Below are 13,372 nucleotides of genomic sequence, written 5' to 3' on the forward strand. Positions count from 1 at the left end.
GAGGGCTTTGTCCAGCCTTCATGGGGGGGTACTGGGCCAGGCACATCTCCAACCTCGCACACACACATAGTGAGGAGCATAGTCAGAGATTACTGTTGCAGAGTATTCTGCTCAACAACCCATGGAAACACCAATTTGCCAACTACAAAGATGTCGATACAGGAATATAATTCAGACTTGGGAGAAGGAGAACTCCATCTCCCTCAGATAGTTGATCCTTTGCCATTGCTGATTGTTTTCCTGATCTGGGGGAGGATTTGTCCGTCATTGGGCCCTGTACACAGTTGAAGTCTCCCCCCATGATCAGTCGGTGTGAATCTAGGTCAGGGATCTCCGCCATGGTTTTTTTAATGAAGTCGGCAGCGTCCCAGTTAGGGACGTATATATTTACAAGAACCACTGGAGGTCTGGATCTTCCTCTCCCAACTTTTACTGGTTTTCCAGCTCCCTGGCTGGTTCGAAGGAATTTCCTTGGATGATTGTTAGTTTAGGGTGAGGGTAGTTTACTTTTTTACTTTGGTGTCCAATTTACAGGTTAAAAAGGGCCCAAGGGAGAGCCAGGTTTCATGTGACCGCTCAGCATATTGCCACCACTGAAGTCCCCCTCTCGCGGGATTTACCGGCCGCGTCACACCCCAAGTCAGGCCTTTTGATCGCGTACTTAGTAATTTTGGGGGGGCTTGGGGAGTTTCTCACTGGTCAATTTAGAAATTCTTTCTGCAGTGGCGTCCTAAACCTGTCGGCCAGACCAACTCCTCTGTGATCGGGGCGCCATTTAGAAAGGGTTCCCCAATCCTGAAGTGAGCTTGACAATCCGCACACACACCACCCACGGACACTGCGACCCCCCAGTTTACATGGGCAACACCCCCAATCCTCGACACCCAAGGGGCAACCTCCACCCCAATCAGTAAAAGTTAGTGGGAGCCAGCTCCACCACCCACACCTTGCATGGGATGCCCACACGCATCCATCCTGTGGGCATCAAGGCATCTCCCACCCTCCCCTACCCTCCTCTACGGGATCGCTGAGGGCTCCCCAACATTTATTCCCCTTCCTTCCCCTCTCCAAACTTTATGGTGCTCGTTCCTTACCCGTCCCCCCCCCCCCCCCCCATATCCCCATTTCATGGGCATGGCCCCCTTCAGGTCCCACCCATTGGCACTGCAGATTGCCCAGATGCTAGGGACACTGCCAAGGCATGACCCTGCCCTGTCCATGACCACCCCGTGGGCTCCAAAGGCATCCAAGACCCCAGATTGGCCAACGTGCCTGGTCTCCACTTGCGGAGACCTGTACTAATTGGCGCCCGGGTGAAGTCTCGTCGGTGCAGCCGGTGACTCCCGAGAGCCAGGAGAATGCAGCCAGCTGCACATATTTAACTGAGCCTAATGATTAATTTAAATATTATTACCTGACTGACGCCCAGCAAGCGCACGATCCAGATTGTGAAAATTGGGTGACTTGCGGGTGGTTTGGCACCTGCTGCAAAGCCTGTTTTGGGCTTCTCCCGCGATACTCCTCAGTGCAACGGGATCGGTGCAGAGTGCAATGAGGTGGGAAAACCATGCCCTACACACGGAATATAATCCCAGCTTTTTGGCTGGAAGCATGGTGGTCAAACCCACTTAATCGAAGGAGAATCTGTGAGTTGGTCTGCCAGTGGCAAGAAAACCGCCCCTGATTAATTCAGATGTGGGAAGGGAACAATGCTGGAATCCAGCCTGCTCACATCAGCATGTGAATTAGGCTCAGGAGTTAATTGACCCCAAGTATCCCTAAATCCACCAGAATGTGGTAGTGCCTCAGGGATTAACTGGGAGTCACACGGCTTTCTCATGTGGGGGGGGGGGGGGGGGGCACAAATTGCCCTCATGTCCTTAACTCCAAGTCGTCTGCCCTCCCCCTCTAGCAACCCACGACCACCATCCTGCCGCCACCTGTCTCCAGGGATCCAACGATGATCCTTGATGAAGTCTCTGCTGCATTACGGCAGCTGCTATTGCTTCAGGTGAGTTGCAGGCCTCTAATTGGCCAGCACCTTTCAGTGGGTGATTTCTTCCCAGGGTGCTAAATCCCAGGGAAGGCCCCATGCTAGCTAGTTAAGTGCCTGCGAGACTCTTGTCAGGTCAGGCAGCCAAACACATGCAATGCGTGGTTCCCACCAGTTTTACAACCAGTGAGGTTGAGACAACATCGCCAACATTAAAGCCTATCCTATATTTTTAAATTAAGTACAGAAGCCAACAGAAGCATAAGAGGAAAGTATGAAACAGGGGAAAAGTTGGAGACGGCAAGGGGGCCAGTGGGAAAATTGAAGTTCGAGTTGAAAGCTTTTTCACTTCTTGTCGAACCGACACATTTTAGAGACAGCTGTCACACTTAGTGTAATTGCTAACTTAAAAGCTTCTGATGAAATGCAGTTCACCACAATGACCAGTCAATTCATGCCAGCGTTACTGCCATGAGTGTTTTCATGCTCATTAACTTAAATCAATATTTACCAGCTTATGGTATAGCAGATTTTTCAAAGGCGAAAGAGATATTGTATTAATTAAGCACTGTGCCTGCCAAAGTCTGAATACTTCACTATGGAATGCTCCCCAAAAGAGTGTTGTGTCAATGATTGTGTTGAATGACTCATTCAATTCCTGTAGGTGGCACTATTACACAATTTTGTTTTGCCCAATCAGTGCCTGTGCTGTTAAAAGTTCTCAAAAGTCTTTCTCAAAAAGCTTGTTTAGAAAGGTCTGACTCAAATGAAGCAAAACTGACAGACGGACAAGTTACATTAGATCCATTGCTTTGTATCTGTTCGTTATCTCCGTCTTTTTCAGTGAGAAAATTACTGTTAAGAATTAAAGTCACAGGTTTTGGATTTGGTGAAGGGTTTATTAGATGGGTGAGGCTGCTATATGAGGCCCCGATGGTGTGTGTGGCCACGAAAGGGAGGAGGTCGGAGTACTTCCGGCTTTACCGAGGGACCAGGCAGGGTTGCCCCCTGTCCCCCTTGTTGTTTGCATTGGCAATTGCAGTTATCAGTGGCGTACCGCAGGGATCAGTTCTGGGTCCTCTGCTGTTTGTGATTTTCATTAACGACTTGGATGAGGGAGTTGAAGGGTGGGTCAGTAAATTTGCAGATGATACGAAGATTGGTGGAGTTGTGGATAGTGAGGAGGGCTATTGTTGGCTTCAAAGAGACATAGATAGAATGCAGAGCTGGGCTGAGAAGTGGCAGATGGAGTTTAACCCTGACAAGTGTGAGGTTGTCCATTTTGGAAGGACAAATCTGAATGCGGAATACAGGGTTAATGGTAGGGTTCTTGGCAATGTGGAGGAGCAGAGAGATCTTGGGGTCTATGTTCATAGTTCTTTGAAAGTTGCCACTCAAGTGGATAGAGCTGTGAAGAAGGCCTATGGTGTGCTAGCGTTCATTAGCAGAGGGATTGAATTTAAGAGCCGTGAGGTGATGATGCAGCTGTACAAAACCTTGGTCAGGCCACATTTGGAGTACTGTGTGCAGTTCTGGTCACCTCATTTTAGGAAGGATGTGGAAGCTTTGGAAAAGGTGCAAAGGAGATTTACCAGGATGTTGCCTGGAATGGAGAGTAGGTCATACGAGGAAAGGTTGAGGGTGCTAGGCCTTTTCTCATTAGAACGGAGAAGGATGAGGGGCGACTTGATAGAGGCTTATAAGATGATCAGGGGAATAGATAGAGTAGACAGTCAGAGACTTTTTCCCCGGGTGGAACACACCATTACAAGGGGACATAAATTTAAGATAAATGGTGGGAGATATAGAGGGGATGTCAGAGGTAGGTTCTTTACCCAGAGAGTAGTGGGGGCATGGAATGCACTGCCTGTGGTAGTAGTTGAGTCGGAAAATTTATGGACCTTCAAGCGGCTATTGGATAGGTACTTGGATTAGGGTAGAATAAGGGAGTGTAGGTTAACTTCTTAAGGGCAGCACGGTAGCATTGTGGATAGCACAATTGCTTCACAGCTCCAGGGTCCCAAGTTCGATTTCGACTTGGGTCACTGTCTGTGTGGAGTCTGCACATCCTCCCCGTGACTGCGTGGGTTTCCTCCGGGTACTCCGGTTTCCTCCCACAGTCCAAAGATGTGCAGGTTGGGTGGATTGGCCATGAAAAATTGTCCAAAATTCTATGATTAACCTAGGACAAAAGTTCGGCGCAACATCGTGGGCCGAAGGGCCTGTTCTGTGCTGTATTTCTCTAATCTAATCTCTAATCGAGTCGTTGGCGATGGCGTTGAGGGATTCAGGGAGGTGGAGGGGTTTGGTGCGGGGTGGGGAGGAACATAGGGTGTTGTTGTATGCCGATGACCTGCTACTGTATGTGGCGGACCCGGTGGGAGGGATGCCGGGGGTGATGGAGCTGCTAGCTGAGTTTGGGACTTTTTCAGGCTATAAACTAAATCTAGGCAAGAGTGAGGTGTTTGTGGTGCACCCTGGGGACCAGGAGGAGGGAATTGGTAGGCTCCCGCTTAGGAGGGCAGGGGAGAGTTTTAGGTACCTGGGGGTGCAGGTGGCCAGGGACTGGGGGACTCTTCACAAGCATAATTTCACCAGGCTTGTGGATCAGATGGAGGAGGGGTTCAAGAGGTGGGACATGCTGCCATTGTCGTTGGCGGGGAGGGTGTAGTCCGTCAAAATGACGGTGCTTCCGAGGTTCTTGTTCCTCTTTCAGTGCCTGCCCATCTTCATCCCCAGGGCCTTCTTTAGGAGGGTGACTAGCAGTATTTTGAGCTTCGTGTGGGTGCATGGGACTCCGAGAGTGAGGAAGGTTTTCCTGGAGCGAGGGAGGGATAGAGGCAGGCTGGCGCTACCCAACCTTTTGGGGTACTATTGGGCGGCCAATGTGTCAATGGTGCGTAAATGGGTGATGGAGGAGGGGGAGGGGGGGGGGGTGGGGGGGGGGGTGGTGGAAAAGAATGGAGATGGCGTCTTGTAGAGGTACGAGCCTGGGTGCCCTGGTAACTGCTCCGTTGCCGCTCTCTCCTAAGAGGTATACCAGGAGCCCGGTGGTGGTGGTGACCCTAAGAATCTGGGGACAGTGGAGACGGCATAGGGGGGAATCAAGGGGCTCGATGGAGGCTCCATTAGGTGGAAATCATCGGTTCATCCCGGGGAACACTGATGGGGGATTTAGGGGGTGGCAAAGGGTGGGCATCAGTAAATTGAGGGACCTATTTATTGGCGGGAGGTTTGCGGGCCTGGGAGAACTGGAAGATAAATTTGGGCTCCCCCAAGGGAACATGTTCAGATACTTGCAGGTAAAGGCGTTTGCTAGGCGACAGGTGGAGGAATTTCCTTTGCTGCCCTCGTGGGGGGGCGATGGACAGAGTGCTTTCGGGGGTGTGGGTCGGAGAGGGGAAGGTGTCTGACATTTATAAGGTAATGCAGGAGGTGGAGGAGTCGTCAGTGGAGGAGCTGAAGGCTAAATGGGAGGGGGAACTAGGGGAGCAGATAGAGGATGAGACATGGGCGGATGCCTTGGAGAGAGTCAACTCTTCCTCTTCCTGTGCGAGGCTTAGTCTCATCCAATTTAAGGTGCTGCATCGGTCTGTGACTCGGATGAGTAGGTTCTTTGGGGGCGAGGACAGGTGCACCAGGTGTTCGGGGAGTCCAGCGAATCATGCCCATATGTTCTGGGCATGCCCGGCACTGGAAGAATTCTGGAAGTGGGTGGCGGGGACGGTGTCGAGGGTGGTTGGATCCAGGGTCAAACCAGGTTGGGGACTCGCGATTTTTGGAGTTGCGGCGGAGCCGGGAGTGCAGGAGGCGAAAGAGGCCGGTGTCCTGGCCTTTGCATCCCTAGTAGCCCGGCGGAGGATCTTGTTACAGTGGAAAGATGCGAGGCCCCCAAGTGTGGAGACCTGGATCAGTGACATGGCGGGATTTAGAAAATTGGAGAGGGTCAAATTTGCCCTGAGAGGATCAGTACAAGGGTTCTATAAACGGTGGCAGCCTTTTATGGACTTTCTGGCTCAAAGATAGGTATCTTGATCAATAGCAGCAGCAACGATGGGCGAATGTTTATGACTGTTATCATTATTGTTATTGTTGTTATTTTATTGCGGTTCGTCGTTGTTATATAAAATACAAAATTTTTCAATAAAAATTATTTAAAAAAAAAGAATTAAAGTCACAAGCCCGCCATCGTTTATCGTAGTTGCCAATCCCTTCTTGCAGTCTAAATGAGATGATTCAACATCCATCAGAATGAACTAAAATGCAAACTCTATTTTCTGTAGTAACCGCTGCTAATTTTCCCTCACTAATTTACTCCCTTCACATCAGAAAGGGCACAGCAAAGAAGAATGCAAATTGTCCCCATTTAACTTTCAGGAATCATTAAACAGAGAAGGGGAGAAGATCCTCATCAACCTGATCAAACCTGGGATCTTAACCACATCTGCAGAGAATTAGGTATGACCACCCTGTGAACGCAGGATGCAGAACTGCTTGCACATTAGGCTGAACACAGAACAACTTTAAGTCTGTCAGGCTGCAGAAATTGGGCTTAGTCTATCAGGTGCTATTGCATATGTTGTAGCCATCTGGGATGGCCTCGTCCCAATTACAAAATGGACACTTTGCAAAGAATGCAGGGAAAATGGACAATACTGAGAAAGCAAGCAGGTGCAAGGTTTGTCTGTTGATTGGAGCTGTAGCTCCCAGACAAGACTGATACTGCAAAGCTATTACCATACTAATGAGCCATCTCCGGGGACAAAAGAGTAACATTTAGGTAAAAGATACTCAGGCAGACACGGCGCTAGAGGAGACTAGAACAAAGCAGGCCAACGGCCACCTTGGACACGCCCAGCAATCAGGGCAGCCACTCCTTTATTGGAGGAAATCGATAGGAACGATCAATATACGGTCCAATTAATTGGGGCCAAGTTCAAGGCCCGTCCAAAAGCGCGCGAAGCCCCCTTTGGGTATAAGAAGATGCCCACAAGAGAGAATCACTCTCTTGGCCTTGGCTCTCAGCGAGGAGAGACCTGCCTAGCAGCTGCACCAGAACAAGTAAGTCCAAAGTCAACGCACGCTACGAGACAGACGCTCCTAGCTACTATTACGTACCAGCTCAACCCCAGCAGCCTCAGAACTGGGAAATGGCCATTGTTCCTCTGACTGAGTGGGCACCCAAAGCCAAGTATAGGCTTTAGTAGTAGTGATAGTTTAGTTGGTAGAGTTTTGTGCGTGAGTATAATTGACTGTGTGTAAATAAATGAGCATTGATTTTGAACTTACTAACTGGTGTATCGAGTCTATGATCAGTATTTGGTTTTGAACCTTGTGGCGGTATCGAAAGATACCTGGCGACTTTGAGCAAACGTAATTAGAATTAAGGAAAGCGACCATATTAACCGCCATAAACAGAGCCAATTAAAGAGAGAACACAACGAGCAACAACGTAAAACAAAACTACGGCAATATTGGGAATGTGAAATAAAGATGGACAAGGTCAAAAGAGGTAAACAGAAAACGGAAAGAGTAGAACATCGTTAAGTGTTCCCAAAGAGAAGTGGCAGTGAATTAAACATTAATTTAAAAAAAGCAAAATTCTACAGGTGCTGGAAATTTGAAATAAAAACAGAAAATGGTGAAAATACTCAGCCGGGCAGGCAGCATCTGTGGAGACAGCAAGAGTTAATGTTTCATGTCAATAGCCTTTCTTTTCCAGCTTTTTTCTGCTTTCATTTCGTATGTTCTATTTAGTTGTTAATAAATCCCGTTTACACGGATTCTCTCGCAACATTTCAGGGGCGCGTTTCTCCCAGCCCCGCACCGGGCCGGAGAATCGCCGCAACCGCGCCACGCCGCCGGCGCTCAATTCTCCGACCCGGATGCGGCCAAGCGGCCACGCAAAAACAGCAGAGTCCCGCCAGCGTCGTTCACCCCGGACGCTGCCGGTGAAGGGTCGGGGGGCGACCTGTGAGGCGGGGAAAAGTGCTCCTTCACTGGCGGGGGGCCTCCATGGGGTTTGGTCCCCGATCGGGGCTCACCGATTAGCGGGCCGGCCTCTCCCCCCACTCTTTGTTGCATGGCTGGCCCCTGAATCCCTACGCCATGTTGCATCAGGGCTGGCACGCTAAAGAAGTCCTCCGCACATGTGCGGGTTGGCGTGGCCCAACTGTGCATGCGCGGGTTGGCACGGCGCCCATTTGGCGCCGGGAAGGGAGGCTGGATCGGCGTGAACCGCTCCAGTGTCGTGCTGGCCCCCTGTGTGGGTCAGAATCACTACTGCCCATGGCCATCTCACGCCGTTGTGAAACGCGACGGTGTTCACGACGGCGCGAATACTTAATCCCTATTTCAGAGAATCGCGCCCTAGGAGTTTACGGCCATTTCCCTTCTTCAAGATGATTTACTTTCAGACAAAATGAAACTGAAGAGAAAATGTGAACCATTGATGATAATTGTGAGGATAAGCGATGCAGCACAGGCAGAATGATTGATATACAACAAGGGTCACCAATCAGATGCAGGCATCTACAGTCCCATTAATTTTATTTCAACCTGTGCAAATTAATGGTGTTGATTATCTGCATAACATTGAGGATTATCTATCCAATAACAAACAAGCACCCGTATTGATGGGGTAAATCTGCCTGACCTTAATTTCTTTGAGAAAATTACGTAATAAAGTGCTGTGATATTTTGGTGGATTCCAGGATGTATTTGACAAAGTTTAGCACACCAGGGTGTACAAGTTGAACTCTGAACTACAAGCTATGGTAACTGAAATTAAAATTGTAGTTATGGATAAGAAATTTCAGAAAGACAGAAAATAAAGCATACGTGTTGGCAGATTTGTGGGGTTGGGTTGGCTAGTCAGCTAGCTAATAATATAAAAGAAGATGGGAAGAGTTTATTTCAATATATCAAAGGCAAGAGAGAGGCAAAAATAGACATTGGACCACTGGAAAATGTGGCTGGAAAAGTAATAATAGGAAACAAAGAAATGGCAGACAAACTGAATAGTTACTTTGCATCAGTCTTCATGGTGGAAGACACCAGTGGGATCCCAAAGCTCCAGGAGAATCAGGGGGCAGAGGTGAGTGCAGTGGCCATCACTAAGGAGAAGGTACTGGGGAAACTGAAAGGTCTGAAGGTGGATAAATCACCTGGACCAGATGGACTACACCCCAGGGTCCCAGCATCCTAAAAGAGACAGCTCAGGAGATTGTGGAGGCATTCGTGGTGATCTTTCAGGAATCACAGGAGGCAGGAAGAGTCTCAGAGGACTGGAAAGTAGCTAATGTAACACCACTGTTTAAGAACAGTAAGAAGTCTTACAACACCAGGTTAAAGTCCAACAGGTTTGTTTCAAATCACTAGCTTTCGGAGCACTGCTCCTTCCTCAGGTGAAGGAATCACATCCTTGATTTCACCTGAGGAAGGAGCAGTGCTCCGAAAGCTAGTGATTCGAAACAAACCTGTTGGACTTTAACCTGGTGTTGTAAGACTTCTTACTGTGTTCACCCAGTCCAACTCCGGCATCTCCACGTCACTCTTTAAGAAGGGAGGGAGGTAGAAGACGGGAAATTATAGGCTGGTTAGCCTGATTTTGGTCATTGGTAAGATTTCAGAGTCTGTTATTAAACATGAGATCGCGGAGTACTTGGAAGTGCATGGTAAAATAGGTCTGAGTCAGCACGGCTTTGTCAAAGGGAGGTCATGTCTGACAAATCTGTTAGAGTTCTTTGAGGAGGTAACAAGGAAGTTAAACAAAGGAGAAGCAGTTGACGTGATTTATTCAATTTCCAGAAGGCCTTTGACAAGGTGCCACATCGGAGATTGTTAAATAAGTTAAGAGCCCATGGTGTTAAGGGTAAGATCCTGGCATGGATAGAGGATTGGCTGACTGGCAGAGGAAAGAAAGTGGGGATAAAGAGGTCTTTTTCAGGATGGCAGCCGGTGACTAGTGGTGTGCATCAGGGGTCTGTGCTAGAACCACAACTTTTCACAATATATATTAATTATCTGGAAGAAGGAACTGAAGGCACTGTTGCTAAGTTTGCAGATGATACAAAGATCTGTAGAGGGACAGGTAGTATTGAGGAAGCTAAGGGGCTGCAGAAGAATTTGGAGAGGCTAGGAGAGTGGGTAATGAAGTGGCAAATGAAATACAATGTGGAAAAGTGTGAGGTTATGCACTTTGGAAGGAGGAATTTAGGCATAGACTATTTTCCTAATGAGGAAATGCTTAGAAAACCAGAAGCACAAAGGGACTTGGGAGTCCTTGTTTACAATTTTCTTCAGGTTAATGTGCAGGTTCAGTCAGCAGTTAAAAAGGCAAATGCAATGTTAGCAATCATGTCAAGAGGGCTAGAATAAAAGACCAGGGATGTACTTCTGAGGCCATATAAGGCTCTGGTCAGACCCCATTTGGAGTATTGTGAGCAGTTTTGGGCCCAGTGTCAAAGGAAGGATATGCTGGTCATGGAAAAGGTCCAGAGGAGGTTCACAAGAATAATCCCTGGAAAAAACAGCTTGTCGTATAGGAACAATTGAGGACTCTGGGTCTGTACTTGTTGGAGTTTAGAAGGATATGGGGTGATCTTATTGAAACATACAGAATACTGCGAGGTCTGGATAGAGTGAATGTGGACAGGAGTTTCCACTTGTAGGAAAAACTAGAAGCAGGGGATACGATCTCAGACTAAAGGGACGATCCTTTAAAACAGATATGAGGAGGCTGTCTTAAGCCAGAGGGTGATGAAGCTGTGGAACACTTTGCCTCAGAAGGCTGTGGAGGCCAAATCATTTGAGTGTCTTTAAGACAGAGATAGATAGGTTCGTGATTAATAAGGGGGTCAGGGGTTATGCGGAGAAGGCAGGAGAATGGGGATGAGAAAAATATCAGCCATGATTGAATGGTGGAGCAGAGTCAATGAGCCGAGTGGCCTAATTCTGCTCCTATATCTTATGGATGGTTGGTCCGCCGGGGGGGGGGGGGGGGGGGGGGGGGAGAGAAGAGTGCTGATTGAGGTCTTCCAGTGGTTGATTTTGGCACTACAACCGCTTTTTAGTTAAAGTTGATAAAGTCAATAGAGAGGCAAATTTAAAATGACCGTATTTGAAGATGGTAACAAACTGGTAGATAGAGTGACTTGGAGCTTAGAAATTAGAGTAAATTGCAAAACATGTGGAAATGGCTGAGCAATAGCAGATGAAATTTAATATAAATGGGTGTAAAGGAAGGAAAAATGATCAATTATTCCATGGATGGTGTTGAAAGATGATGTTGAAAACAAGGTGGGGCCTCCTACAGACACATTAACATTCTATCCAACCAATTCAGCAAATCAACATAGGCAAAAGAATATTTAAATAAAAACAAAGTGCTGGAAAAACTCAGCAGGTTTGAAAGCATCTGTGGAGAGAGACAGAGTTAACATTTCGATTGCACAATGTTTCTTTGTAATGAGTCATGTTGGACCCAAAATGTTGATTTTGTTTCTTTCTCCACAAACGGGACCAGACATGTTGAGTTTGTCCCAACACATTTGTGTTTTAATTTCAGATTTCCAGCACCCGCAATCTTTTGCTTTAATATTATACTATTCAAATACAAAGTTATAATGTTGAACATTAAAGCAGATATAAATGCAATCAAATTGTAATGTGATGCGATCAGACCAGGGCTTGAATGCAGCATTCAGTTCCAGGCACCGAGACATTCAATTGTTGGCCACAGTGCAGAGAGCTACGAAACGGATCTCAGGATAAGGGGGTCTGCGTTACGAGGACTGGAGAAACCAAGACTTTTCAACTTTGAGAAGGGGCACCTGAGGGGTGATCTTAGATGTATCCATAGAATCCCTACAGTGCAGGAGGCCTGTTGGCCCATCAAGTCAGCACCGACCCTCTGAAAGAGCACCCTTCCTAAGCCCACTCCCCATAACCCACCTAATCTGCATGTCTTTGAACTGGAGGAGGAAACCCACGCAGACATGGAGAGAATGTGCAAACTCCGCATAGACAGTGACCCAAGCTGGCAATCGAACCCAGGTCCCTGGCACTGTGAGGCAGCACTGCTAACCACTAGGCGACATGGCGGTGCAGTGGTTAGCATTGCTGCCTCATGGTGCTGAGGACCCGGACTCAATCCCGCCTCCGGATCACTGTCCGTGTGGCGTTTTCACATTACCCCCGCATGTGGTTGGGTCTCATACCATCAACCCAATGATGTGCAGGGTAGGTGGATTGGCCACACTAAATTGCCCCTTGATTGGATTAAAAAATGAATTGGTTACTCAAATTTAAAAAAACAATGCTAACCACTTAAATGGTACAAGAAAGGCAGATCCAGAAAAATACTTTCAATTGGTATGAATGACAGGCCACAGGTTCAAATCAGCAAATGGTAAATGTAGGGCTGCTAACAGGAAACTCTTCATGTAGAGAATGATTACTAATGCTTGGAATATATTTTCAGATAGAATTCTGAAGGCAAAAAACCTTGGGAACTTCTCAGAATCATTTGGATGTCGTGGTGAGAAGGATTCAAGTAATTCTTGATGGATGAACTAAGGCAAGTCAAAATATCTTTCCTTAACTATATTTTAATTTGGTGATTAATAGGCAAAATTAACTTGCAGAGGCACGTTCTTCATATCACACCAACACATCCCAAGGAGGTTTTCACTAAGAAACAACATAATACTCACCATTGATAAAATATTCTCCAGTGATTCTGCCAATGACTTTTTCGCCTTGATTTTGAAGTTGTCTAGTCTGAAGCGGCCAGAAAGAGATTGTTGTTCATTCTGATTTGAAAGCTGCGAGCTTTGTGAATTCTGAAAATAAATACCAGATCAGCAAAAACTACAACTTTGATCCACAGTAGCCGTTCCATAGGAGGGCAAGATACAAACTGTAACTTAAAATGAGGCATCCCAGAATGTACAGTGAATAGGAATAGTTTACTCACATTGCAACAAACATCGAAGCACTGATTCTAAAACCAAGCCATTGTGTTGGACACACAACACTTGGATTTGTTATTTCATATTTAGTAACAAAGCAGTTTTAAGGAGATTAATAGTCGAGATTAGGAGGGTTCTGTACCTGCTTTGTGTCTCCATTGTGAATATGCAGCTTCTGTTTTGCTTCATATAACTCCCGCAGCATTGATAGAACAAGCTCATTTTCTTCCAATTCATTTTTCGGTTTCATTTTCTATGAGTAGACATTAACTTTGATTCAATATTTTCTAATAATCACAATCTACAAATCACAATTTACAATGCTCTCAACTGTGCAAAAAGGGGTAAGGCACCATAGGGGCAACCAGTCATTCACTCAGATCCATGTAAAGAGCAAGCGAGATGG

General features: G+C 47.0%; 1 protein-coding gene across 6 annotated transcripts in view; it reads right to left on the bottom strand.

The window, feature by feature from the left end:
* Window positions 1-13,372, bottom strand: part of tbc1d1 (TBC1 (tre-2/USP6, BUB2, cdc16) domain family, member 1) — a 352,836-nt gene that overhangs the window by 155,744 nt on the left and 183,720 nt on the right. For all 6 annotated transcript variants that reach the window (XM_038791424.1, XM_038791423.1, XM_038791429.1 and 3 more), the window contains exons 7-8: window positions 13,109-13,219; window positions 12,709-12,837 (exon numbers count right to left, since the gene is read on the bottom strand). In XM_038791424.1, coding sequence (XP_038647352.1) covers window positions 12,709-12,837; window positions 13,109-13,219 — 240 coding nt within the window. The remainder of the gene's footprint in view (window positions 1-12,708; window positions 12,838-13,108; window positions 13,220-13,372) is intronic.

The sequence above is a fragment of the Scyliorhinus canicula genome, chromosome 3, assembly GCF_902713615.1.
Source record: "Scyliorhinus canicula chromosome 3, sScyCan1.1, whole genome shotgun sequence".
In the NCBI taxonomy this organism is placed as follows: domain Eukaryota; kingdom Metazoa; phylum Chordata; class Chondrichthyes; order Carcharhiniformes; family Scyliorhinidae; genus Scyliorhinus; species Scyliorhinus canicula.